This window comes from Dasypus novemcinctus, chromosome 26 (genome assembly GCF_030445035.2).
Source record: "Dasypus novemcinctus isolate mDasNov1 chromosome 26, mDasNov1.1.hap2, whole genome shotgun sequence".
NCBI classification, from domain to species: Eukaryota; Metazoa; Chordata; class Mammalia; order Cingulata; family Dasypodidae; genus Dasypus; species Dasypus novemcinctus.
Window position 1 is genome coordinate 11176937 of NC_080698.1, and position 24452 is coordinate 11201388.

Here is a 24452-nt window from a genome sequence, read left to right on the forward strand (position 1 = left end):
CTGGGGACCCCCCCAGGCTGCTCCTTGGGCACGAAGCGCTGAGCTGCCCGAGTTGGGGGGTTCTCTGCCGCTTCCTCCTTCGACTTGTCCGCCACCCTCTTCCGGGGCTGCCGCCTGGAACACCTTTCCCCTTGAGGCCCCGCCGGGGTCGCCCCTCCCGCCCCACCCCGCGTGCCCGCTCCGCTCCAGCCAGGCTGCCATCTCCAGCCGGTCCCGGCCGCCCGCCCGTCACCCGATCCGCCCGCCCCGTAAACTTTACCGCGGGTGGCGGCGGGGCTGGTGGGGGCGGGGGCTGTGCCTTAAAGGAGCCGTCAGAGGGCGTCGGTCCCTCAGCTGCTCCCTTCCCCTGATGCGAAGGGGCAAGGGTGGAGAATGGGAAGGCGGCCGGGGGTTCTCGGCATCGCAGACCGCAGGGGCTCAGGAAGAGGCCGCGGCAAGTGTCAGCCGAGGGAGGGACGGAGGTGGGGGGCCCTGTCCTGGGAGGGGGCCAGGAGCTGGGGAGCCGGGCAGGGGTCTGGGACTTGCCCCAGCAGCTGCACCTCTTGCTGGATTCCCCCCACCGCGGGGCCTTGCCCCTGCCCCAGGGCTCCTGTGCCCCTGGCACCTGCCCAGCCAGCTCCTGGAGGGTACACGCTGCCGCCAGGGCCCCGCTCCATCTGAGGGGTCTGGGGAGGGACTCAGGCTCAGAGAGGCGAACGGGCTAGAGCTGGGGAAGGAGGCTCGGGGAAACGCACCCTTCAGCTACCCTGCGGGGCTCAGGACGAGGAAGAAGTCAGAGGGAGAGAGAGGCTGAGGGAGGCTGAGGGAGGCGGGGAGGCCCTGGACGGGAGGGACAGCCTGACCTAGACCGGGTGAGCGGCCGCCTTGCCTGCTCCTTGTGGCCTCATGGGCAGCCGAAACGGGTTTCAGGAGTGGCTCAGTTGACAGGAATGGTTGATGCTCTAACTGTATTTGTTCACCTGCATACCCAGAGACACACACGTATACACACACATACACTTGCACGCACATGCGTGTACGGTTCATAGATGCATAACATATGTACCATGTGCACACATGGTGTGTCTTCATGTTATGTGCATAAACGTGCACACTCACACACATACACTACTCACACACATATGCTACTTGCACACAGGTGTACATACAGATACCCCAGGGGACACTCAGAAACATTCAAACGCACAGTCACCTGCACCCGTCTCCCCAGGCCCCAAGTGCCTTTCTGTGTTTTTCTGTGGCCTCTGGGTGCTCAGCCCCCTGCTGCAGGCCTGACCCCTCCTGCCACTCTGGCTCCTATGACTGGGTTGTTTTGCTCATTGCACTTGGCGCCCTGTGAAATGACCACATCGGTCCCCGCTGGCGCCCTGCCCCCGCCTGCACGGGGGCCTTATCTGCAGCGTCCCCAGTTCTAGTTCCCAGCTGGCATGAAATGGGCACCAGCGTTTGTGAATTAATGTCTGCGCGTGTATATACGGGAGGGGGGGGTACTGGGAGGGTGACGTGGTGGGGCGGTCGCCTGCCATGTGGGGGTGACCTGGAGGGAGTGCCCAGTGTGGGTGTGTCTGTGATTGTGGCCAGGCGGGCCACCCGCCAAGGGGAGGGCTCGGAAGCGGAATGCGACCCCCAGCCGCGAGCCCCTAGGGGCTGTAATCTGATCCCTGGGGACTCCCCCTTCGCCTCCGCCTGCGCGGCCCTCTCCTTCTCTTCCAGATCCTGGGGCAGAGTCCAGGGCGCTCCGGGCTCCTCCGCACACGCCCGCTGAACCCTGAGCGCCTTGAGCCACCGGGATGGGGCGGGCCCCAGCCTCCGCCATGATCCCGGGCCTGGCCCTGCTCTGGGCTGCGGTGCTGGGGGGCGCTGCGCCCAGCCCCCCGCGTCTGCGGCTCTCCTTCCAAGGTAGGTGCACCTGGCGAGCTGAAGGGCCTGGCCTGGAATGGGTAGGAAAGGGGCTCAGCAGGGGTGCGGGGGGCGCTGGGCTCGCTGTTGTGTGCCTGTCCCTGGACTCTGGTTCAGGCTGGCCTAGGGGACATTCTCAGCATCTCCAGTTAACCCTGTCCTGGCCTCGGCCCCCAGTCTTTTGCCCACATTCTCCTCGCGCTTTCCCAGGAAAATCCCCTCTGTCCCCATGGCAACAGACCGTGCCTCCCACCCATCCCTTACCTCCAGCCAGGCCATGCCCCTGCCTCAGAAGCCAGAGGGACGTCAAGGCTCTTCTCACACCCCACTGCACAGGCGGGTGGTCCCTAGGCTGCGGCGCCCGGCAGGCAGTTCTGCTGACCTCAGGCTGGTGGAGGGGTGGCAGGGAGGGAACCTGCAGCCTGACTTTGGGGGGCTGGGCTTCCTCCGTGCCAGGTCTCCCCTGAACCCTGGCGTCCATAAGCCTGGCCTCCCAGGGCGCCCCCCGGAAACACCGCTTGTCCATGCCTGCCTGAGCTCAGCCTGCTTTCCCCTTCCAGGCCGGCACCGCCCACCCCCGTGGCTGTGCACCTCCTGGGTGGGCCTTTCATCCCCCGTGTAAACTCACCTGTCAGTAAATTCCCCCGTATAACCCTGGTCGTAGAGACACCCGGCAGGGCCTCGCGGGGTGGGGGGCCTTCCGGCTCGGCTGGCGAGTCCTTAGTGGGGTCCCCACCCCGCAGAGCTCCAGGCCCGACACGGTCTCCGGACTTTCCGGCTGGAGCGGACCTGCTGCTACGAAGCCCTGCTGGTGGACGAGGAGCGCGGACGCCTGTTTGTGGGTGCTGAGAATCACGTGGTCTCCCTCAACCTGGACAATATCAGCAAGAAGAGCAAGAAGGTGCTGGAGCCCCCAGCCTCGGGGACGCTCTCCTGAGCGGATCGAGAACATCCGCGGCCCTGACCGGTGTCCCCTCCTTCCTCTCCCATAGCTGACCTGGACGGCCCACGTGGACTGGCGAGAGGAGTGCAACTGGGCCGGGAAAGACATCGCCGTGAGTGCCAGCTGCCCTGGGTGGGAGTGGGGGGGCCAGCCCCTCACGCTGTGGGCAGGGGCAGAGCTGAGACAGAGGTCGGCCTGTTCTGGCTGGGGCCAGCGCAGGGGCCTTGAGGCGGCTGAGGTCTGGAGGTGATGAGTCAGGGTGGGCTCATGTCATTCTTTTGGGGACCCTCTGAGTCACAGGCAGCTTTCCCCTGTACCCGCGCTGGTGAGGTCTGGGCTGGTCACCAAGGGTTCGTGGGCCCCGTGGGCCGTGCTGGCACTTTCTGATGCAGAAGAAAGAAAGGGCTGGGGGGGGCCACGAGTGAGCTGGGACCCCGCGCGGCCATCTTCTGCGGGGGCGGCCTCACTGCTGCCGTCCTTGCCTGCCCACCAGACCGAGTGCATGAACTTCGTGAAGCTGCTGCACATGTACAACCGCACCCACTTGCTGGCCTGTGGCACGGGGGCCTTCCACCCCACCTGTGCCTTTGTGGAGGTGGGCCCCGGGCTGGAGGTAAGGCGGGGCCTGGGCGGGCGCTGTGGGGCGGGCTAAGGACGGGGCTGCGGTCACAAGCCCTGCCCCGGCCCCAGGAGCCCCAGCCCCGGCTGCTGCTGAGAAGCCTGGAGGACGGCAAGGGCAAGAGCCCCTACGCCCCCGAGCACCAGGCGGCCTCCGTGCTGGTGGGTGAGTCCAAGGCCCCTCAGAGCTGCTGGAAACCCTCAGGCCCTGGAGGACCTGAGACTCCCTAGCCCCCCGGGACTCCCCAGAGCCCCCGGCGTTCCCCTCCCATCAGGGAGCCGCCTGCTGGCTGAGCTGCTCTGCCCTGTCTGCAGGGGAGGAGCTGTACTCAGGGGTGGCCGCAGACCTCATGGGCCGGGACTTTACCATCTTCCGCAGTCTGGGCCGCAGGCCGAGCCTCCGCACAGAGCCCCACGACTCCCGCTGGCTCAATGGTGAGAGGCTGGTGGGACTGGTGGCTGGAAGGGAGCCCCTTACCCGCACGGGGTCGTGTTGAGCAAGGCCCACGGAGCGAGGGAGCAGTGGACGCAGCCTGTTCTCACTGAGCACCTGCTGCGCGCCAGGCGCCGGGGACACAGCAGCAGACAAGACAGGTGTGACCTGTGCCTTCGTGAGTTCACAGACCTCGTAGCAAACACACGATGAGGCCAGTTCCAATGGTCATGAGGCCAAGGAGAGAATAGAGAGGAAGGGGAAGACTGAGTGGCATGCTCTGGGGAGGTGTGAACTAATTCCCAAAGCCCCAGAGAGCCCCGAGCAGGACTGGGGAAAGAAGAGCCTTCCAGGGAGGAACTGGTTGGTGCAAAGGCCCTGAGGCAGGAACAAGCCAAGGAACAGATTCTTAGTAGGGGCAGAGTGGGTGGGGACCAGGAGAGTTTATTCTAAGAGAAATGGGATGGAGAGGGAGGCTGTGAAGCAGGGGTGGGCTTCCTGATGAGGAGGATGCATGACTGAAGTTGCAACTGGATCCCCCACCTCCCTCCTTTTCTAGCCCACAGGCCTGGGGAACTTCAAAGGGTGAAATCAGTGGCCTCAGTGGGTCCCCGCCTGCTTGCCCGCGTAGCCACGGTCTCTGCTGCCCCCTCGTGGCTGCTGCTGGTATAGCAGGCCCTGCCCCTTAGGCATCGGTGCGTTCAGAGCTAGGCCCCCTGACCTCCATCCTAGAGGCTGGGGTCACCTGATGCTGCCAGAAGGACCCCACTCCAGCGCCTGGGGGTGGGTGGGCAGCACGTGGGCCCCATAGTGGAGGTGGAGAGGGACCAGAACCCCCTGACCCCGTGCCTCCTGCTGCGGCAGAGCCCAAGTTCGTCAAGGTCTTTTGGATCCCGGAGAGCGAGAACCCGGAGGATGACAAGATCTACTTCTTCTTCCGTGAGTCGGCGGTGGAGGCAGCGCCGGCACTGGGACGCCTCTCCGTGTCCCGCGTTGGCCAGATCTGCCGGGTGAGGAGTCCCCGTGCCGCCCGACGCCGTCCCCACCCCTTGCCTGCCCAGGCCCCTCCCTTATCCCCTCCGTTTGCCTGCAGAATGACATGGGTGGCCAGCGCAGCCTGGTCAACAGGTGGACGACGTTTCTGAAGGCGCGCCTGGTGTGCTCAGTGCCTGGCGTCGAGGGCGACACCCACTTCGATCAGCTCCGTGAGTGCCGGGAAGGGGGAAGGTGGGGAATGGCGGGCGAGGCGCAGCGCCCCCCAGGGTCTCCTGGCCAGCGCGGTTCTGCGCCTTGGCTCAGCCAGCCTTTTGCTCGCAGGGGATGTGTTCCTGCTGCCGCAGCGTGACCATCGGAGCCCGCTGCTCTACGCCGTCTTCACCACGGCCAGGTCGGGCGCTGAGACCTGGGGTGGCGGGGCTGGAGGGCGCCGGGGCCCAGGTGGGCTGGGCATCCTCGGCAGCCCCCTGACCCCGCCCTGGTCTTCCGCAGTGGAGTCCTCCAGGGCTCGGCCGTGTGTGTGTACAGCATGAACGACGTGCGCCGGGCTTTCCTGGGACCCTTCGCCCACAAGGAGGGGCCCACGCACCAGTGGGTGCCCTACCAGGGCCGCGTTCCCTATCCCCGGCCCGGCATGGTGCGTGGCCCCCGGGCTCCCACCACAACCCACTCCAAAGCCTCAGGGCTGGAGAACTCGGCCTGGGGGCTTCTTGGTGAATGCACGTTCCTCTTTTCGTTAGTGGTGGGAAAAGGTCCCCATCACCACGCTTCTCCCCCCAGGGCTGGGCTCCCCTCCCCACCACCCCACCAAGGTCCCCCGAGGATCTTCTCGGAGGGCTGCCCACCGGGCCCACACGCTGACACCCCGGCCGTGCCTTCCCCTCCCCAGTGCCCCAGCAAGACCTTTGGCACCTTCAGTTCCACCAAGGACTTCCCAGATGACGTCATCCAGTTTGCCCGGAACCACCCTCTCATGTACAACTCGGTCCTGCCCGTGGGGGGGCGCCCTCTTTTCCTGCAAGTGGATGCCGGGTACACCTTCACCCAGATCGCAGTGGACCGTGTAGCTGCTGCCGACGGGCACTACGACGTCCTCTTCATCGGCACAGGTCAGGGCCCTGCCGCAGCCACCCGCGGGGGCTCTGTGGCCTGGCAGTGGAATCCCTTCCTGTTTAGTTCCCCTCCGTACCTTTGCCTGGGCCTCCTGGAGGATGCTCTGTTCTCTCCATCTCATGCCCTCCACGCAAGCAGGCCTCTGTGGTCCCTGCCCTGGCCGTCGGGCGGCACCAGGGGGCACTCACCCTTCTCATCCCTGCAGACACGGGGACTGTGCTGAAAGTGATCTCAGTGCCCAAAGGCGGCCGGCCGAGCGCCGAGGGGCTGCTCCTGGAGGAGCTGCACGTGTTTGAGGTGAGGCCCCGTTCTGGGGCACCCGGGGTCACCCCACCCCACTGAGGCCTGACTCTCTCATGCCCCTTCTTCTTAGGACTCTGCTGCCATTACCAGCATGCAGATCTCTTCCAAGAGGGTGAGTGACCAGAAGATGGTGTGTATGTGAGCACAAGGAGGTGTGGGATGGACTGAGCATGTGCCCAGTGACCCCCCCACCCCCCGCCCCCCACAAGTCCCCCTTGGTGGTTTGCAGCCCCAGGTTCTAGAATAGGCTCTACCTGCCTAACCTAAGTGAGACCTCAGTGTTCCCATCTGCCAAGAGGGGGGCGGATCCCTGACCCACGGGAGGCGGGCACAGGTCCGCGCTGGGTCAGCCCGGAGCCCCTCGTGCCCCCCAGCACCAGCTGTACCTAGCCTCGCGGAGCGCGGTGGCCCAGATCGCGCTGCACCGCTGCGCTGCCCTCGGCCGCGCCTGCGCCGAGTGCTGCCTGGCGCGGGACCCCTACTGCGCCTGGGACGGGGCCGCCTGCACGCGCTTCCAGCCCAGTGCCAAGAGGTGGGCGAGGCCGGGGGCGGGCCGCCGGGAGGGCGCCCGAGGGTCTTTCTCAGCCAGGGCAGGAAGGAGGGCTCACAGGCTCCCCGCTGTGGCCCCCAGGAGGTTCCGGCGGCAGGACGTGAGGAACGGCGACCCCAGCGCGCTGTGCTCCGGGGGTGAGTGTCCCCGCGGGCGTTCAGTCCTCAGGCCCCCGCCCGCCCAGCCCTGCAGAGCCTGAATCTGACACTCCCCTGGCCCCAGACGCCTCGCGCTCGGCGCTGCTGGAACGGAAGGTGTTGGGTGTGGAGGGCGGCAGCGCCTTCCTGGAGTGTGAGCCCCGCTCGCTGCAGGCGCGGGTGGAGTGGACCTTCCAGCGTGCGGGGGAGGTGGCCCGCACCCAGGTGAGCCTTGCCCCGCCCTCCTAAGCAACCTTCTCTTCCGTCCCCCACGTCCAGGAGCGGCCCCTTGATCTGGCACCCCCAGCTAGGTGAGGCCCACTAAGGCCCCGCCTAACTAGGCCCCATACCCGTCCCGTTCAGTTTGGTCCCTTACCTGCATCCCACGTCTAGGTGAAGGCCCAGTCCTCCCAAATGGGTTTCTGGTCGACCCGCCCATGCGTTCGCTGATCCGCCCCCGCGTGCCCCATCCGGGTCTCCACACAGCCGGCCTTCGAGTGTGCACCCGCGGGCACCCTTGTCCCGCTCGGCCCCGATGACCCTCTGTCCCTCCCTCCTGTGGGAACCCCTCTTCCGGCCCCGATGCTCGCTCCTGCCGCCGCCCCCCCCCCCCCCCCAGGTACCCGCAGAGGATCGCGCGGAGCGCACGGCGCAGGGGCTGCTGCTGCGCAGGCTGCGGCGCGGAGACTCGGGCGTGTATCACTGCGCCGCCGTGGAGCAGGGCTTCTCGCAGCCCCTGCGTCGCCTGTCGCTGCTCGTGCTGAGCGCCGATAAGGCCGAGCAACTGGCGCGGGCCGAGGAGGCTGTGCCCGCCCCGCCGGGTCCCAAGCTCTGGTACCGAGACTTCCTGCAGCTGGTGGAGCCAGGTGGTGGCGGCGGCGCAAGCTCCTTGCGCATGTGTCGCCCACCGCCCCCGCAGCGGCCGCCACTCCCTGAACCGCGGAGGAAGGCCCGCAACCGACGGACTCACAGCCCCGAATCGCGAGCCGATCGAGGGCCACGCAGCGTGGCCCAGTGGTGACCCGGCCGTTTGGGGCAGAAGAGGACAGGCGGGAGAGGGGGCGGATAGACCCTGGGACACGGAGGCGGACAGGTCAGAGCCGGGCTCGCTGCGGATTCGGGCCGACAAAAGAGACAGGCTCCGGCTGGAGGAGAGGCGCAGGCTTATTTATTAACAGAAGATAACCCTTGAATGTAGCCCGGGAGGGTGGCCCAGGCTGGGGGCAGGGTCTGGCCGGTTGGGAGCCGGTAGACAAGTGGGCGCTAGAGCAACCAGCCACAGGGGCTGCGGGGTGCCTGGAGTGCCCCCCTGGGCAGCCAGCAGGAAGCTGTGAACGGGGCTGCTGGGGGCAGGGCTGGGGCGGGAGACTGTACTAAAACAATGCAATAAACATATTATCAGCTACAAAGGCTCCCCTGGGCAGCCTCTAGTCCTGGGACTTGCTGCGTGGCCTTGGGCATCTTCCCACCAGGTTGGGGACCTGGGTTACTCCTTCCACCCGTTGATTCAAGGTGGTTTCCATGAGACCAATCAGGTTCTGCAGGGCATTTGGGGATAATGACATGGACAGGGCATACTGAATAATGTCATTTCAGGGCTGAGCGCTATGAAGAAGATACAACTGGGTGATTTGGAAGAGTGAGCAGAAGACCTCACTGAGGGGTGACATTTGAGCTGGAAGACAAGGAACCAGCCAAGAGGCTGTCTGGGGCAGAGCATCCCAGAAGAAAGTAACAGCTAGTGCAAAGGTCCTGAGGTAGAAATAGGCTTGCCATCATCAAGGATGCTAATGTGACACGGTGGAGCAGTAGATTTGAGATGCTTTAGGGAGCAGAGCCCATGGATTGCTCTGCCCCAGTGAGGAAAGAGAGATAGAGAAAGGGTGGCTCCTTTACCCAAGATTATAAACTGCGTAATGGCAGCCCCAGCCTCCAATGCAGACCTGCCAGCTGCCTGGCAGGGATAGCTGTGTCTGTTGGGGGTGTGCCTGCCCCCTCGTGCTTCCTCCAGTGGGGCTTCAGCTGCCCCCAGCCCCTGCCACCAGCAAGGGGACAGAGTGGAGGGTGCTTGTCTCACATTTGCTTAGGAGCCCAGGGGGCTGTGGGTGGGGGTCTGCGGGGGTGGCGATGCACAGGCCCCGTTACCTGTCTTGGCTCTCCGTGGGGCACTGCTGGAGCCCGAGCCCTGGAGGCAGCTGGTCTGCTGAGGCCCATGTACAGAGGGCATGGTGCACTTCCGAGAAGGGCCCGGGTATGTGCACTAGCGGGGGCGTGGCCTTGCCTGGGCTCCATCACCAGGTGGACAGTCCAGGCTGGCCCACGTGGCTCATCTGCCACTTCCCGGGGCTGAGGGCTGCTCTAAATATAGCCCGGTGGGCTGAGCTCAGGCCTATTTTTGGCCCCGACTGGGAGGCAGCCAGGCCTTCCCTGGGCTCTCAGGAGCCACTGTGTCTCCGTCCAGTCCTGCTACTGGGCACTGTCATCGGCCCCAACTGCCCACTACCCACCATGCCTGAGGAGGCGCGAGAAGGTAGGAGAGGGTGACCGTGAGGGGAGGGCAAGGACCCAGTCCTGTGGCCCATGGGGACACCCAGCCCCCACCCCCTGACTACTCCTTTGGGTGCTCATAGTGTCCATGTCCTGGTTCCAGTGTAAAGGGACCCCTGCATGGAGGAGGGGCACAGTGTGCCTGAAACCCTCCTCCCCTCAGGTCCTGCCTCGGTTTCTCCTGTTGGGGACAGCAGGGAAGGATGGGGGGGAGGTGCCCAGTTGGGGTGGGTCAGCTAAAGGCCGTCTCCAAGGGGCCTTGGGCATCCAGGCATGTGAGCGCTTCCTTCAGAGAGGGAGCTGGCACTGGAGGCAGGCAGTGGCTCCAGGAAGCAAGTGGGCACCAGGCTGGGACACTAGTAGACCAGCCTGTGGCGTCCCTCAACTTACACCTCAGTGTCCCCAACTTGCTGAGGGTCGGGGTCCCTTGGCCTGGCCAGATTGATTCACTCACCCAAGAGGACCTGAGGCTCAGAGGGCCAAGTAGCACGGCCCCAGGTGTGCAGCTAACTTCAGGTGTGGTGCCAGCCAGGCCGCAGGGCCAGGCGCTCTGGGCCCCAGTGCACGGCCCAGTCTGGCACAGCTGGTCAGCCCCTCTTCCCTGCCCCCATGCATTCTCAACATATTTTCAAAATTTTACCTTGGATGGGAGGGGCCTGGCCCCTGCTGGGGGGACCGTCTCCCTTTGGGGTCTTAGCCATAGCATTTACTGTGTGTTTTCCCTGGTACAAAAGAACAGGATCTGTGTTCAACTGAGAAAGTATGAGAAAAGCAAAGTGTAAAGGGGGAATTTAACATGCACCGCCACCCACCACTCAGACATGACTAGCAGAGACGGTTTCTGTTTTACTTGCTTTTGAGCATTTCACAGGGGTAGTTTCAAGTAAATCCTGAAGGCCAATTTACTATCTTGGCGTGAGATGCTGGGGCCCCTGGGCACCCCCCCCCCCCCCCACCTAGCTTCCAGCTAAACAGCTGGATCAAGGAATAACCAGAAAAACACAGAATCAAATATTTAGAAATCACAAAATAAACACTTCTGTTCGTCCAAAAATAACTGAAATCACAAGAAGAGTGCGCAGCCCTCAGTGAGTAATGGATCACTCCGGAGCTGGAAGCCCTGTGCGCACTGCGCGGCTCCTGGGCAGAGAAACCCAAGTCCTGAGCAAGGCTCGGCCTCTGCGCTCAGTGAACACATAGCTATGTGCCTGTGCGGGCACAGCTTTAACTCTTTCTTTCCCAGGGGCTGTGGGCAGGCATTGTGGAGGCCAAGCCTTGCTCTTTGATCCAGTGACGTCACTTCTGGGAACCTGTCCTTAATAATGGTTGAGAAATTGGGGGAAACCCTTCATAATCGATGATGGATGTCCCTCTGGGGACATCCGACACGAACTGGAAACAACCTAAAAGCCCAGGCCGCCTCAAAGGAGGCCTGAAGGGGGAGCTGGGGGGCACGGGGAGGGCTGACGATGTGGAGTGAGAGCAGCAGGGTTGGTAGAGAATGTAGAGCCAGGCCAGAGCCGGGCTGCTGCTGGGGGTCCGGAGGGCGCGGCGCCAGGCCCTGGGTCTGGCTGATAACTAACCCCCGGGGTCTACAGCACAAGAGGCAAGACTGAATTCCACGCACTGTGGGTGAAGTCCTGCAAGGCTGATAAACTGCAGTAGACAAGAACTTCTGCAGCTCCTTGAGGCTCTCTACAGGAGACAAACATGAGCCATTCCAGGGGGCCTCTGGCCAACGTGGCAGAAACAGGCCTGTGCAAGTCTGGGGCCACCCTGGACCCAGGGTCGTCCCCGAGTCCATTGTAGGCAATTCCCAGCCAATGGCCCTGCTGTCTCCATTGAGCCCCAGGCTCCTGGGGAGGAGGAAGGGGCTGCTTGGTGGGCTGAGCCTGCCGCTCGCTGCCCCCGCAGACACCGCGGCGCCGGCGCCGAGCCCCAGGAGCAGGGCGCCCGTGGCCCCCAGCCGTCCGCAGGAGGTGAGCCTGCACCAGGTAGAGTCCATCAGCGACCTACACAGCGGAGGTGAGGGCGGCAGGAGGGGGCCCCCCGAGGCGCTGGGGAAGGGGAGTGGAGGGCCACGCCCACTGCCCCCTGATGCCCCGCCCCCCGTCCCTCAGGCTCGTTGTACCCCTTCCTGGCCGAGGAGGCGCGGCCGTGGGACGAGCTGCTGGGGGTCTTGCCGGCGTCGCTGTGCGCCCAGGCTGGCTGCGGCCCCGCACACGGCCGCAGGGGCTTCCTGCTGCTGCTCTCGCTGCTGGTGCTCACCTGCCTGGCGCTCGCCGTGCTGGCGGTCTACCTGAGCGGTAGGGACGGGGACGGGGCGGGGCGTCGGGGGCACGGCGGGCAAGGAAGTGGGCCCTGCAGGCCTCGCTGCGCCGTTGGAGGGCGCAGCTGCTGAGGCAGCCGCCCTGGGGTGGGGGCGGGGACTGGCGGCTCCGCCCAGCGTGGGGCGGGGTCAGGCCGGGAGGGTGGCGGTGGCTTGTCCAGCGCGGGGTGGGGTCGGGCCGGGAGGGTGGCGGTGGCTTGCCCACCCCTCCCACCCGCGCCCCCTGTCCGCAGTGCTGCAGAGCGAATCCCTGCGCGTCCTGGCGCACACGCTGCGCACTCAGGAGGAGACGCTGCTCAGGCTCCGGCTCGCCAGCCTCAGCCAGCTGCGGAGGCTCAACTCCAGCCAGGCCCAGACGCCCAGCTGAGGCGCTGCCAGGCCCAGCGCGTGTGCGCACAGGAAAGGGCGTCGCAGGGCTTTCCTCCGCCTGCTGGCCACGTCTGTTCTACTTCTTGGAGTGATTTCTGGACAAGTACCTAACCTCACCCCAGAGCTGCCTGCCCCTCCCAACCCCTTCTGACTCAGCCAGGCCAAGCTTTCTGATGCCAAGGCCCGGCTTTGGGTGTCCCAAGGCCGGAGGAGGGGTTACTAGCCCCCTGGCTCCTCTCTGGCCAGTCAGTACCCTCTGGCCACTCCCAGGTAACAGGCTCCAAAGTCCAGAAATAGCTGTCTCCCGCCCAGGTTACCTCCCAGTGTGGGGTCTAGCCTCAGCACCCAAAGACAGGCTGGGCTGTGAGCAGGAGGGGGGCCACCTGGGAAGAGGCTGCCTTGGAGGAGACCTGCTGGGCCCGAGCCTGGCATGGAGGATTGGGAGAGGGGGGCAGGCAGAAACACCCGGGAGCCAGGACCACGAAAGGCTGCGCATTCTGTTTAATTACCTCTAATAATCTTTAAAAATTAGCACATAAATCCATTCCAGGTAGTCTTACCCCCCACCCCATCTGCTGCCCGGAAGCTCTACTGCTCGCCCCCTTCCACCACCAAAAGAGGTGGGTTACCCTAGGGGAGCAAGGCCTGGAAGAGAGAGCAAGGAAGGGACGGTCCCCTCACCCCCACCGCATGGCCCTGCCTGTCCCACAGCCCTGGGGCAGATTCACATCTGGCTCGGTCTGGGATGGTCAGGAAGAGGCCACAGGGCTGAACGCTGGGACAGAGGGCCAAGGTTTGAAGTGACCTGGCCCCCTGCCCCCCGCTCCCATGTCTGTTTTTGGTTTTGTCGTTAAAAAAATAAAGCGACAACTACTGGCAAAGACCAGTTGTCGCGCTGTCTTCTATTAAAAATACAGGTGAGGGTGTGGACAGTCTCCTCTCCAGCCGGCCCCGCCTCACAGGATGTCTGCCCGCTTGTCCCGCACGCGGTTGCGGGCCTTGGTTCGGGCCTTGAAGGCAGCGGCGTTGTACAGGTGCTGGGGAGGGACACGGGGGAGGCAGGAGGACCTGGTGAGCTGGGATGGCAGAGGCCTGGGGCTCTTGGGCTCTTCCTCCAGCTCCTGCAGAGCTCCAGGCCCAAGGAAACGGGGGATGGAAGGAAAGGAAAGGGGCCCAAGGCTGCGAACCTTCTCGAAGCGTGGAATCTTGCAGGCCTTCAGGGCAGCGGCGTCCAGCACCAGCACAGGGCCCAGGCTGAAGATGTCACGGAGTAGCTCGTTGTTCTGGGGGCAACGATGACGGTGAGCTCGGGCCAGTCCAGAGCAGCCCTGCCTGCCCCCACCCTGCCTGTCCCCCACCTGGAGGTGGTGGTGCATGCCTGAACCCAGCACATCCTTGAAGGCGGCGTAGATCCGGCGCCGGGCCCAGCTGTCCACATAGAGTGCCTCGAGCCCAAAGCGCACTGTCTCTTCCTCGCACTCGCCGCCCTGCAGGGTAGAGGGGGCCCAAATGACAGACCTCGGCCGCTGTGCCCTGGGACACACTCTCGCCAGGGCACACACGAGATCACACGCACCTCGACGAAGTGCAGCACCGCGCGGAAAGTGGAGCGCTGGCGCCGGCGGTCGGCCTTGGCCCGGTACTTGCTGCTGTCAGTGGCTAGGGCGCGCAGGGTGCTGCAGAGGGACTCCGTGTCCTTGTAAAGAAAGTCTTCCTGCAGTGGGGTGGTGAGGGGGCGCAGGGGGAAACCTGAGCTCTGCTGGCTCCCGGCATGGGGCTGAAGCCCAGATCCTTCCTTTCACCGAGAACGCCCTTCCCTTTCTTCTGCCTGGTCCCCCTAAGCCCCTCTCTTGGCCCCTGGCACGTGAGTCTGTGTTGGGGTCACCTCCCCTTCACGCTAGCCCAAGGCTGCCCTGCTCCCTGTGGCATCCTCTCCATCCAGCCTGGGAGGGACAGGTGGCAGCAGCGGGCACCCTCCCCTCTCCCCATCTCCCACACCTCCAGGTCCCGGGCCAGCTCGAAGAGCAGTGCGATGGTCTCGCCGGCAGCGATCCGCAGGTTCACGCTTTCGCTGGACAATAGCTGGGGCAGTTGGGGCAGCTGCCTGTGGAAGGGCAGGGTGAGCTGCAAGGGCTGGAGGCCTCCTCACTTGTCCCCTCCCCCTGGCAGGCAGCCATCCCTACCTGTCGAGCACGTGGCTGATGTGGGTGCTGGGGCAGATGGTAAGGAGCAAGGCCCAGGCCTGCAGGGCAGCACAGAGCAAGCCATGCATGCTGGCAGGGGCCACAGGGGCTGCAGAGCTGCCCGTGCCGCAGGCCCGGCTGAAGACACCTTCTAAGCAGGTGAGGCAAGAGACCAGGTCCTAGGAGCAGAGAGATGCAGGGGAGTGGTTCTAGGGCAGAACCAGGCCCTGTGTGCTCCATCACTTGCCACCGAAGACCAGCCACTCACCTGGATGTCAGTGGCAGCCACGTAGCAGCCCAAGCCAAGAGCAGACGCACACTGCTGGGAAGAGGGCAGAGCTGGGCCATGGTCAGGGGCAAGCCTGGTTCCCAGTGGTGGGACTGCTGGCCCCTCAGAGCGGAGAAGCCTGGTGGCAGGTGGAGCCCAGCGCTCGCGGATTCAGGGAGGGTACTATGGGGCAGGGGAACACTCACGTGGAGGCGGGCAGCCGGGCTGGCCGTGCCGTCGCTGAGGACAGAGACCAGCAGGGGCTGCAGGCTGTGGAACAGCTCCTCGCCCTTGGGCCCAGGGCCCAGCTGTATGCAGAGTAGGCCCAGCAGGGCAGCAGCCAGAGCCTGCTCCTCGGCCTTCCCTGCGGGAACACTCTCCTATCAGCCCACACAGCGAAGGTCAGCACCCACCCGGTTCAGGCCCCCCCACAGCCCCGCCGCCCCATGCCAGACCTTTCTTGAGGCACTTTTCCAGGGCATCGGCCAGTGTGAGATGGCGCTCCAGCAAGAAGTCGGGGAGTAGGCGGGATGCCAAGGCCAGGCGCAAGCTCTCAAGGGCACCCTGCCGGGTCTTGGCACTGGGGGGTGGAGAAGGAGGGTCGTGTGGGCTAGCCCCCCAGCTCGCGGCCGGCAGAGGCTCACCCACACGTGAGGAGGGGCTGGTGGGAGGGAGCACCTCTTGTCCGTGAGGCGGTCCACGTACTCCTTCAGCTTCTCCTCGAGGTCTTCCTGCTGGGCCTGCTCGTCCACGACGTCGCCCCCTGCAAGGCCAGCCTGTCAACCCCACTTCCTGCCCTTCTCCCCCGAGCCCCTGCCAGGCTGTGCCCCATCCTCACCAAGGCTGTCCTCTGCTGTGACGCTGAGCAGGCTAGGGCACTCGCTGGCAGTGCTGCGGGCCTCGCTGGCTGCCTCGTCTTCACTGGAACCTGAGTCAGCTTGGGCACTGCTCCGGGCACCTTGGGAGGGCGGAAAGGGGCACTCAATCTGCCTCCATCAATGAAGGAGAGTTGGGGTTACCTAACCCAGCCTCATAACCCCACAAGATAGAATATTGCTCCCTCTAAGAGATAAGAAAACTGAGGCCGAGGCAAGCAGCAGAGGCTGACCCAGGGGCGACTGAGGCAGGAAGGAGGAGAGGGGGAGGGAAGGGTTACTTGCTGGATGGCATCAGGTACCAGGAGCAGACACGGTGGATAGTGCCCACCTGAGGACAAAACCGGTTCTGAGGAGACGGGGAGGCAGGTAGAGGCAGGAGGGCTGCCCAAACGCCACCTAGGCCTGTGGCCAGCTGGAATGGAGGGCGTCTCTCGGCAGGTCCTGGGCAAACTTAACCACGAGCCCAGATTATGCCCACAAAGTGGGTGGCATGCTGGTCAGGGGCTTAGATTCTTGTCAGGCAGGCCTGGGATTCAAATCCTGGCTCTGTATCTTAACAGATATATAACTGGGTCAGGGGACTAGCCCCCAGTACCTCAGTTTCTCCATCTGCAAACTGAAGATGCAAAAGCACCTCTTTTGGATGGGGTGGCTGGAGACGACTGAACAAGTTAGTTGTTACATTCTTCTGTGGCCAACAATCTCATCAGGCCACCCACCAGCCCTGGGGGCAGCAGCCCAGCTCCTGGGGAGGGACAGTGGCTACCCAGGCTCTAGTCACTGTCCTCTGAGCCCCCCTCTCAGCTCTGGGTAGATGGACATGCAGGTTCATCCTGGCCTGGGAATAGCAGAAAGTGAAGTGGCCCCCAACTGTGTGAGCCCCTTAAGACAGGTGAACATGGGGTATTGGGGTCAGCAGGGCTGGGGCGTTCCTGTGTAGGGGCTCTGTCCAGGGTCGGGCTGACCATGGCAAGGGTTGCTGGGAGCAGAGCCCCAGCTAGATTCTGTCATCAGGCTGGCCTGCCTTTTCAGGAACTACTCACCTTGCCAGACAAAGTCCAGCCTGTGCACTGGCCTCTGCTCACCTCCTCCCACTACTCCACCTGCCACAGCAGCCTCGCCTGCCTCCCTATGTTCCACTGTGCCACAGTCCCTTCAGCCACCAGGCCTTTGCACAACTTGTCCCCCATGCATGGCACTCTCGTCCCCACCTTCTCAGGACTCTCTCTGGAAGGCTCCCTGGTCCCTAAATCTAGAGCTGACACCACTCAGTGAACAAGTCACAGCGCTGGTCCCGCTGGGAATATCACTTAGATGTCCCCCAACCCCTTTAGGGCAGTGTTGAGATATGGCCTGTGCCCTACAGGTGCCCCATCCAGGCACTGGTAAACACAGGTGTTTACTGCACCAGGACAGGCTTCTGGTGCAGACTGATAAGGGAGTTCCAGCACTGCCGGGGCTCCAGAGTGTGGGCTCCCTGCATGCCCTCTGGGGCCAGGCTCCCGGTCCCCAGGTCCCCAGGCTTGAACCTGCAGCTTCCTAATCGCCCCTTCCCTCTGGGTCCAGGGCAGGCTGGGCGTTCCCAGCTTCCCACCAACTTCTTCCTCCAGTGGGGCAAAGGAGTAGGGCTTGGTAAAGGAGGCAGTTCCCAGCCCTGCTCGGCGGGCTTGTCCACCTCAACAGGTAATTGGGGTGCGGAGACAGTGGCCAGAGCACAGGCTCCGAACGGGCGGGCAGCGCGCTCGAGTTGGGCGCACACGTGGCCGCAGTCCCCCAGGGCACGTGCCAGGTGCGGGGTAGTTCCGGGAGGCGGCGCGGGGCTGGTCGAGGCGGTGTCTCTACCCTGCGACCCTCGGAGCTACCGACGGGGACCCACGCAGGGTCCCGGCAAAACGCCCAACAGCTGTCCCGCGCCTCTCACTCACCCCCTCCGCGGCGCTGGCCACCCTTGCGGGGTGCGTTTCCCTTGCGGGCTCGGGGCATGCCGGAAACCGGGCACGGGGGGCGCGGGGTCAGAGGCCGGGCGGGCGGGGGCTGCGGGCTAGCGAGACGCCGGCCGGCGCGCGGCGCTGAGAACTGGGGAGAAGACAGGAGCCCCACGCCACGCGCGCCACCATCTTCGCCAGGCGCCCCGCCCTGCCAAACGGGCCGCCGGGAAGGCGAGTTCTGGCCCATGCGGCCGAGACCATCATCCACGCGGCCGAAACTACTATTCCCAGGGGGCTGCGCGCGCGCGCAGGGTACCTCTGTCTGCAAAGCACCTCGGGAATTGTAGTCTACTCCCGGGGCCCGTAAGCCGCCGACGCTCCAGCTGAACTATGCACCCACAATGCCCTGCGCGTCCCCCCCCCCCCAGCCCTCCGGCGCCACACGTGCACGGTGATTATCTGAGAAACTCAGGGCCACCCCCGCGCCCCTCGTCAGGATCGGCATCTCTGGGCACTTGGCGACCAGGCACCCGCGATGGCGCCTACAGAACCACCCGGTCCGCGACCGTGGAGGGAGCATGGGGCTTGGTAGGAAAAGGGGAAGAGCCAAACCACAGCCAGTGGAAGAAGTGAGTTTATGATGAAAGCAGAGTACAGACAGCCTCACAGGCCCAGAGCTCGGCCAAGATCTTGGGCCTCCCGCCTCTGGACAGGTTTCCTGTGACCTCCCCACGGGCCCAGTCAGGTACAGGAACAGAGTCTGGCCTGGCAACCCTAACCAGCTGCAACCCTGGCACTTGCTGGGGCTGCTTCCTCAGCTTGGGGCATCAGGTAATCTCGTGGAAGCGTTTCCTCCACCCTCTGCTACTCCCGGAAGGATCTAGACAGAAGTTGCCCGCGTGTGGGGGAGGGTTGACTGTGAGCTGAATAGCGCAGGGGTGGGCTGGGCGGGGCAGGTGGCAGTGGGGCACAGGAGTGATAGGCCAAGGGCAGGCGACGCCTGGCTTTACGCGGCCTCCTCCGGCCTAGGTCTGGGCTCCTGGCAGCTAGGGCCAGCCCACCCCCAGTAACAGCGGCAGCTGAAGGATTCCCAAGCTCCAGGGCTGCCATCTGGTTGCAGGTGCAGGAAGGCCTCCAGCTGTCCTGGGTCTCTCCGGGCACAGCGCCCATGGCCGTGGCACCGCTGGAGACTGCAGGCCATGGCTGCCCTGGTCACGTTGGTCACATAGGGCCCCAGGATGCCCACCAGGTAGTCATGGAGATGCCAGCACTCTTTCTGAGGAGAAGGGGAGGCCTGTGCCAATGCTTCTGCTCCGTGGCCCGGGACCCCTGCACTTTCCCCACCCCAGGACCCTAGCATGGGCTGTGTGGCAGGCTGCAGGGGGCAATGCTCACCTCAGAGCTGGAGAAACTCAGGTCTCCCCAGAGCACCACGCCAGCAGCCCCCAGGGCTGCACTCACACCCATGGTCTGTACGAGGTCATCCTGTAGGCAGAGAGCTGCTCAGCCAGGTCCAGACTGGCCAGCTCCACCAGGGCCCCCCTCTACCTTCCAGAAGCTCCCCTGGTTCACTGCCAAGATGTGATTCCACCTCCAAGGTAGGGCCCCTGGCACTGAGCCTCTGAGTGGCCTCTTAGGCCCTCAACTTAGAGAACAGCTCCGAAGGCTGGACTTTGCCTTTCCCCACCAGGATCCTCCAGCGCAGAACCGTGCCTCCCCTGTCAGACACCTCAGGGCAGTGCCTCCCCCGCAGGTACCCCTGGGCAAGGTTTCTCCAGACCTTCCTGGGATGACACCATCCACTCAGACCCCTAGGCCTCAGCTGCCACTCACGTGGGACAGGAACCTCCCGGAGCTCCGGTGTGTGAGGCGGGCGTAGGCCAGCACGGGCAGGGGATGTGGGTGCCCAGTGCGGGCCACACGGAAGGCCTCCTGCAGGCGGTGCTGGACAAAGATCTGGTGGTAGGCGGCCGGCAGCCTGGGCGGGAGGTAGATGCTGGGGAAGAGGGCACTGGAGGCCGCCCAGAGCCAATGCAGCCGGGTGTTGCGGGCGAGAGTGGCTGCGTGGCAGCGGCCTGTGTAGTTGGAGACTCTTCGGTGCCAGCCGTTGCCACAGGCTGGGAAGCGATAGAAGCCCCAGAGCCCGTGGGGCTGCAGCGTCCGGCCCAGCCACAGCGTGCCCTCCATCAGCGCACGGGCTGCCAGCTCAAAGCCAGCTCTGGCCTCGTGGAGCTGCTCCCGGGGATCCAGGTCGGGGAACGCCTGCCGTGCCCAAGCCCACGAGGCTGCTTGATAGGCCCGGCGGCGGCCCCAGTTCCCAGCCCAGAGTGGAGACCATTCTTCCCAGTCGAGCACCGCCAGGCCTGTGAAGCCTGGGCCTAGGCGGTGGTGAATCTGGCAGGCAGCCCGCAGCAGGTGGCGGTCAACGGGCACAGCCTGGGGGATGCCCCCGTGGTGAGCCGTGCCCCTGGGCCCAAAGTAGGGATAAAGGCCGAGCCGGTTTTTGTAGAAGATGGTGATGTTCTGGCCACGGAAACGCTGGCTGCGGTTAGTTATGATGCCCAGGGCCTGGAGTGGCAGGTGCACGCCGAAGCGAGCCTGACAACGTGCCGAGGGTACATTCCATAGCACCAAGAAGGGGTGCTCAGGGGTCCGTGGTGGGGGCTGGCCACAACCCACGCACAGGGTTATTCCCAGCACCAGAGCTGGGCTGAGCTGCATGGTCGTGCTCCAGGAAGGGAAACCTGCAGGAGAGAGGGGTATGAGTTTAGAGTCCTCAGCCACAGCCGTACTTCCCCCCAGTCCCTTCCTATGAGGTGCTGGGGAGAGCATGGTCCCCAAGGAGTCCCCCAGGCCTGGAGCAGCCACATCCCATGTTCCCCACCTCTGCCACGGCACCGCCGTGCCCGCAGACAAGTCCCCTCTCTTCTGCCCGTCTGTCCCCTGCCCCGGGGACACAGCCTCTACCTTCTTGCCCGGCTGGTTCCTACTCAGCACTCAGGGCTCTGCTGTGACATGACCTCCTCCGAGAGGGCTTCTAAGTCCCTGGGTGGAAGGAGGGTCCGTGGGCTCCCGTAGCCTCTGTTCCTCCCCGTCCCAGCATGGATCCAGCCGCTGCATGCCTGTCCGTCTCCTTGTCTGTCTGTCTCCTTGGGTCAGGACCCTGTCTGCCTTGTTCCCTGTTGCCTGTGCCCAGCCTGGGGCCCGACACAGGAGGTGCTCAGCAAACGGTGATGCGTGAGGGAACAGGGAAGCAAACAGCCACTCTGCTGCCTGTCTCTTGGGCCTGGCAGGCTGGGAGGAACACAGAGCAGGTGCCCCTCCATCCAGGGTGGCAGGTGGATCTGGGGGCTCGTGCAGGGACAGGGTCCTGAGACAAGGCTGGGAGGCGAGGGTGAGGGCCAACAAATAAAGAGTCACAGCCACACCCAACAGAAGCCTTTATTCAGCCACGTGGCTCAGAGTCACGGAGGCACCTCCTGGCCCCACTGGTCCTCAGGAAACATGCCCGGCTAAGGCCCCCCTAGGCGCCAGGGGCCGAGACGGCCAGTGGGTTGAGGCTAGTAGTCCTGGCATTGACCCAGAAGACAGTGCCTTGCCCTAAGCAGCTCTCAGATGTCCTTCTCCATCCAGAAGACGGGGCGGCCTCTCAGGTCTCGGTATCGCGTTTCCAGCAGGCCCTGGGGAGGGGGTCCTGCCGTGGGTGGAGGTGGGGTGGCCAGGGGCTCAGGCAGGGGAGGAGGCGGTGGCAGTGGGGGTCGCTGGGGGGTTCTTGGGGGAGCCGGGGCACTCAGGCCGGAGGCCTTGCAGGGCGGCTGGGGAGAGGTGGCCCTGGGGAAGGCACCAAGCAGGGTGGTGGGCAGCCGTCGGCTAGTGAAGACCAGGCCCTGCACGGGCTCGCCGAGCTGGTAGCCCAAGTGGGCGTAGAAGTGCAGCTGGTCATGGGTGGAGAGATGCAGCCGGCAGAAGCCCCGGGCCTGGGCAAAGAGCTCCAGGCCCTCCATGAGGCGGCGGCCAAAGCCACGGCCCCGCAGGGCCCGGGCCACCACCACTGTCTCCACCAGGAGGCTTCGGGGCTGGTCCAGCACTCGTGACAGACGGGCATGGCCTACCACGACCGGGGCTGCCTCAGGTGTGGGGCGGGGGCTCAGCAGCATCAAACAGAGAGGGAAGGCATCCGAGGACTGGCCCAGGGAGTGCAGGCGGGAGGCACGGCTGCGAGGCCACTGCTCATTGATGAGGTCAGCACAGGCGTCCAGGAGCTCAGGCCGGCAGTGTACAGGCTCCAGGGTCAGCCCAGTCAGACTGGGGACTGGGGTCTCCTCTGGCCGGTGTGTGGCTTCTAGGGTAGGCACAGCCCGGCCAAGACTGAGGGTCATCTCTGGATGACCAGTGGGACCCAGCCTCAGCTCAGCTAGCCTAGGGCTCAGGGTCAGCTCTGGCTGGTGTGCGGGATCCAGGGTCAGTTTGGCCAGGTGAGATCTCAGGATCAATTCTGGCTGGCATGCAGGATCCAGGGTCAGCTTGGCTGGGCCGGGACGTGGGATCAGCTCTGTCTGGTGTGCAGAGTTTGGGATCAAGGTCAGCTGGGCCAGGCTGGAGCTCAGAGTCAGCTCTCCCCTGGACGTAGGATCCAGGCTTAGCTGAGCCAGGCTGGAAGCCAAGGTCATCTGCTAGGCTGCAGGTGGCTCAGTGCCAAGCTGGGGGTCAAGGCCACAGTCCAGGCAGTGGCATCTTCTCAGACCACAAGGGCTCCTCTCCTCCTGTGGACAAGAGCCCATGCTGGGCCATGCCAGGGGGGTGGGCAAGGTCAGGGTAGGGAAGGGTGTACAGTGTGGCGGGCTGTACTTGTCCCCACACTCACCTGATGGCACAGGTGACCTGAAGGAGGCCCACCCTCCTATACCTGGGGGTAACTGACTCAGTGGAGAGCAGAGGGATGGGTCCAGGATATCCTGCTCCACACCGGACAGAGATCGAAGGCGATGGTGAGTTGCAGAAGGCTGCGGCAGAACCCAAGAGTCCTGGCCCCAGCCTGCTCTGGCTACAACTTTGTCCTCCCCAGGACCTTGCTGCGCTGAGACAGCTGACCCAGGCTCCTTGCCCGCCCTCCCACTGTCTACTACTGTGGCTGACCGGCCATAGGCCAGAATATGCAAACCAGACCCCATGATCCCTCTGCTTAAACCTGCCCGAGGCTTCTTTCAGGGGATGCACAGCTGTGCCCTGACATTCTCCCCGTCTCTTCCTTCTCCCTGCACTCCAATTTTCCTCCAGCTCCCTGCCTTTTTTTTTTCTTTTAAAGGAGGTACAGGGGATTGAACCCAGGACCTTGTACATGGAAACAGGCGCTCAACCACTTGAGCTACATCTGCTCTCTGGCTCCCTGCCTTTTTGACCACCTGGGCCATGCCTACTGCCTAGCCTGCTCTGGGGCTGACACCCCCACCCACCAGGATCAACTTTCCCCTACCTGGACTGCTTTCCCTGCCTGGGGCAAAGAGCCTACAGCTTTCTCCCCAACTCTGCCCAGCTCACAACAGTTTGGGTGTGGACCTGAGTGTCCCCCCAGATGGGGCCCCCAGCAGCACCAGCACAGAACCTGGCCCACAGCCACCCAGCAGAGTGGCTCCTGCAGGCCTGGTTCCCCATTGCCTTGAGTTTCGTAGATAAGGCCACAGCTTCCTTCCACATCCACTGGGTGTCCAACGGCCACTGAGCTGGGGGCCCAGACTGCCTGGTGCCCAGGCGCCATTGCTTGCCCACTCCGCCCCAGGCCCTGCTGGCAGGAGGGTCTCTGCTGAGGGATTTCTGGGGGTGCGCGGCAGCTATGACCCACCCTTTTACTAGTCTCTAGAGAGAGGAAGTCCTGGTTCCCCTTCCCCACCCCACCCCCAGAAGGATCCCCTGGAGCTTGAGGCCAATTCAGCCGTGGTCAGTAACAGGCAGCCCCTTCCCCTCGCACCACACCCCCCTCAGAGGGCTACAGGCCCCTCACCTGCAGCAGCGCCACCGCAGCAGCCGAAGCCCTGGGCTAGGAGAGCCCCCGACCTCACCGCGGCTTAACCTGGTCAGTGTGACCCCACCCCCTATGGGCGGGGCCGAGTCCCCGCGTCCTCAAGAGGAGATACACCGCTTCTCCTGTGCCTCGGTTTCCCCCTCCCTGCGAGTGGATCACTGGCAGCGGAATTTCCAGGGATGAGGCTAAGGGAGTTTGGCTCTGGGGGTGGGTGTGGCCCGGCAAGACCTGGGCGCGAACAGGCCACGCGGGGAAGGCGGGCGGGGTGGCATGGGCACTTGGGGACGGCACACACAGCGCCGACGGGAATCGTGGGGGACGGCGGGGACAGACGCGCCGCGCGTGGGGAGGGGGCAGTACTGACATGTTGACGCCGGGCTCCGGGATGCGCCGTGTCCTCGCGCCGCTCGGCTCGGGAACCTCGCTCTTCCCCAGCTCGGACTCCAGCGGTCCCCAGCGGCGCGGAGGACACACTGCAGCCGGCGCGACCCGGGCGGACGACTGCGGTCCTCAGGACCTCCCGGCGCGGCCAAGCCCCGCCCCCGCGTCATAACTCTCACTCGGCACAGGCTCCTCCTCCGCCGTGGCCCCGCCCCCGCCTGCTAAGCCCGGCTTGTTGTGCGTCACAGCCCCGCCTCAGCGCAGGCCCCGCCCCCGATGGCCCCGCCTCCCCCAGGCCCGCCTCTGCCTCCGTGCGTCTCCGCTTAGGGCCCGCCTCAGCTCGGCTCCGCGGAGGCCCTGCCCCGCCCTGCGCGTCGCCGCTCGACCGGCATTGGCCCCGCCCCGGCCCCGCCCCGGCCCGGGCAGGCTCCACCTCCTCTCAGCTTTCTCAGCTTTGCCTCAGCTTCTGCCGCGCTCCCGCCCCACCCCGGGGTGGGCGCTGCCAGGTGACGCCTCCTCCCGAAATTTGAGCCCCACCCGGGAAGCTGCAGCCCTCGG

The 24452-nt window shown here is 64.7% G+C and overlaps 4 protein-coding genes across 9 annotated transcripts; 2 read left to right on the top strand and 2 right to left on the bottom strand.

The window, feature by feature from the left end:
- The first annotated feature begins 301 nt into the window (after positions 1 to 301).
- On the top strand, positions 302 to 8401 carry SEMA3B (semaphorin 3B). 3 transcript variants are annotated; one of them, XM_058288753.1, is made up of 18 exons: positions 302 to 433; positions 1714 to 1899; positions 2643 to 2800; positions 2892 to 2954; positions 3336 to 3455; positions 3533 to 3626; positions 3776 to 3895; positions 4758 to 4903; positions 4987 to 5098; positions 5211 to 5280; positions 5382 to 5526; positions 5779 to 5998; positions 6208 to 6299; positions 6376 to 6417; positions 6680 to 6837; positions 6937 to 6992; positions 7078 to 7217; positions 7612 to 8401. In XM_058288753.1, the coding sequence occupies exons 2-18, from the start codon at positions 1791 to 1793 to the stop codon at positions 8011 to 8013; spliced, it is 2247 nt and encodes a 748-aa protein (XP_058144736.1). In that variant the 5' UTR covers positions 302 to 433; positions 1714 to 1790; the 3' UTR covers positions 8014 to 8401. The 3 variants fall into 3 exon arrangements, with proteins under 3 accessions (XP_058144736.1, XP_012378122.2, XP_004451877.2); XM_012522668.4 differs by having other exon boundaries at positions 327 to 461; XM_004451820.5 differs by lacking the exon at positions 302 to 433 and having other exon boundaries at positions 487 to 1899.
- A 769-nt stretch (positions 8402 to 9170) lies between these two features.
- Positions 9171 to 13118, top strand: LSMEM2 (leucine rich single-pass membrane protein 2). The gene is made up of 4 exons (XM_058288756.1): positions 9171 to 9522; positions 11454 to 11564; positions 11660 to 11845; positions 12102 to 13118. The coding sequence occupies exons 1-4, from the start codon at positions 9246 to 9248 to the stop codon at positions 12233 to 12235; spliced, it is 708 nt and encodes a 235-aa protein (XP_058144739.1). The 5' UTR covers positions 9171 to 9245; the 3' UTR covers positions 12236 to 13118.
- On the bottom strand, positions 12724 to 17756 carry IFRD2 (interferon related developmental regulator 2). The gene is made up of 12 exons (XM_004451816.5): positions 17492 to 17756; positions 15527 to 15646; positions 15367 to 15451; positions 15144 to 15268; positions 14895 to 15052; positions 14689 to 14739; positions 14421 to 14599; positions 14236 to 14341; positions 13814 to 13951; positions 13596 to 13724; positions 13425 to 13520; positions 12724 to 13274 (listed from the first exon to the last, which is right to left on the bottom strand). Exons 1-12 carry the CDS (start codon positions 17739 to 17741, stop codon positions 13194 to 13196), a joined length of 1518 nt encoding a protein of 505 aa, XP_004451873.4. The 5' UTR covers positions 17742 to 17756; the 3' UTR covers positions 12724 to 13193.
- A 354-nt stretch (positions 17757 to 18110) lies between these two features.
- Positions 18111 to 24072, bottom strand: HYAL3 (hyaluronidase 3). Of its 4 annotated transcripts, XM_071212077.1 has the most exons (5): positions 23493 to 23902; positions 20462 to 22257; positions 19328 to 20238; positions 18890 to 18979; positions 18111 to 18770 (listed from the first exon to the last, which is right to left on the bottom strand). In XM_071212077.1, exons 3-5 carry the CDS (start codon positions 20213 to 20215, stop codon positions 18501 to 18503), a joined length of 1248 nt encoding a protein of 415 aa, XP_071068178.1. In that variant the 5' UTR covers positions 20216 to 20238; positions 20462 to 22257; positions 23493 to 23902; the 3' UTR covers positions 18111 to 18500. The 4 variants fall into 4 exon arrangements, with proteins under 4 accessions (XP_071068178.1, XP_004451864.1, XP_071068179.1 ...); XM_004451807.4 differs by lacking the exon at positions 20462 to 22257 and having other exon boundaries at positions 23878 to 24072; XM_071212078.1 differs by lacking the exon at positions 20462 to 22257 and having other exon boundaries at positions 23493 to 23913.
- Between the last annotated feature and the right edge of the window lie 380 nt (positions 24073 to 24452).

Excerpts from the sequence above, each read along its gene's own strand:
- SEMA3B (XM_058288753.1), top strand. The coding sequence starts at position 1,791 with ATGGGGCGGGCCCCAGCCTCCGCCATGATCCCGGGCCTGGCCCTGCTC. Across the intron at positions 5,999-6,207 it reads CGTCCTCTTCATCGGCACAG|ACACGGGGACTGTGCTGAAA; the intron begins GTCAGGGCCCTG and ends TCATCCCTGCAG. Across the intron at positions 6,418-6,679 it reads TGCAGATCTCTTCCAAGAGG|CACCAGCTGTACCTAGCCTC; the intron begins GTGAGTGACCAG and ends CGTGCCCCCCAG.
- LSMEM2 (XM_058288756.1), top strand. The coding sequence starts at position 9,246 with ATGTGCACTAGCGGGGGCGTGGCCTTGCCTGGGCTCCATCACCAGGTG. Across the intron at positions 11,565-11,659 it reads CAGCGACCTACACAGCGGAG|GCTCGTTGTACCCCTTCCTG; the intron begins GTGAGGGCGGCA and ends CCCGTCCCTCAG. Across the intron at positions 11,846-12,101 it reads GCTGGCGGTCTACCTGAGCG|TGCTGCAGAGCGAATCCCTG; the intron begins GTAGGGACGGGG and ends CCCTGTCCGCAG.
- IFRD2 (XM_004451816.5), bottom strand. The coding sequence starts at position 17,741 with ATGGGCCAGAACTCGCCTTCCCGGCGGCCCGTTTGGCAGGGCGGGGCG. Across the intron at positions 14,600-14,688 it reads TGGCTGCCACTGACATCCAG|GACCTGGTCTCTTGCCTCAC; the intron begins GTGAGTGGCTGG and ends CTCTGCTCCTAG. Across the intron at positions 13,275-13,424 it reads AGATTCCACGCTTCGAGAAG|CACCTGTACAACGCCGCTGC; the intron begins GTTCGCAGCCTT and ends GTCCCTCCCCAG.
- HYAL3 (XM_004451807.4), bottom strand. The coding sequence starts at position 24,064 with ATGACGCGGGGGCGGGGCTTGGCCGCGCCGGGAGGTCCTGAGGACCGC. Across the intron at positions 20,239-23,877 it reads CCGGAGCCCGGCGTCAACAT|GTTTCCCTTCCTGGAGCACG; the intron begins GTCAGTACTGCC and ends TCTCTCCTGCAG. Across the intron at positions 18,771-18,889 it reads TGAGTTTCTCCAGCTCTGAG|AAAGAGTGCTGGCATCTCCA; the intron begins GTGAGCATTGCC and ends CCTTCTCCTCAG.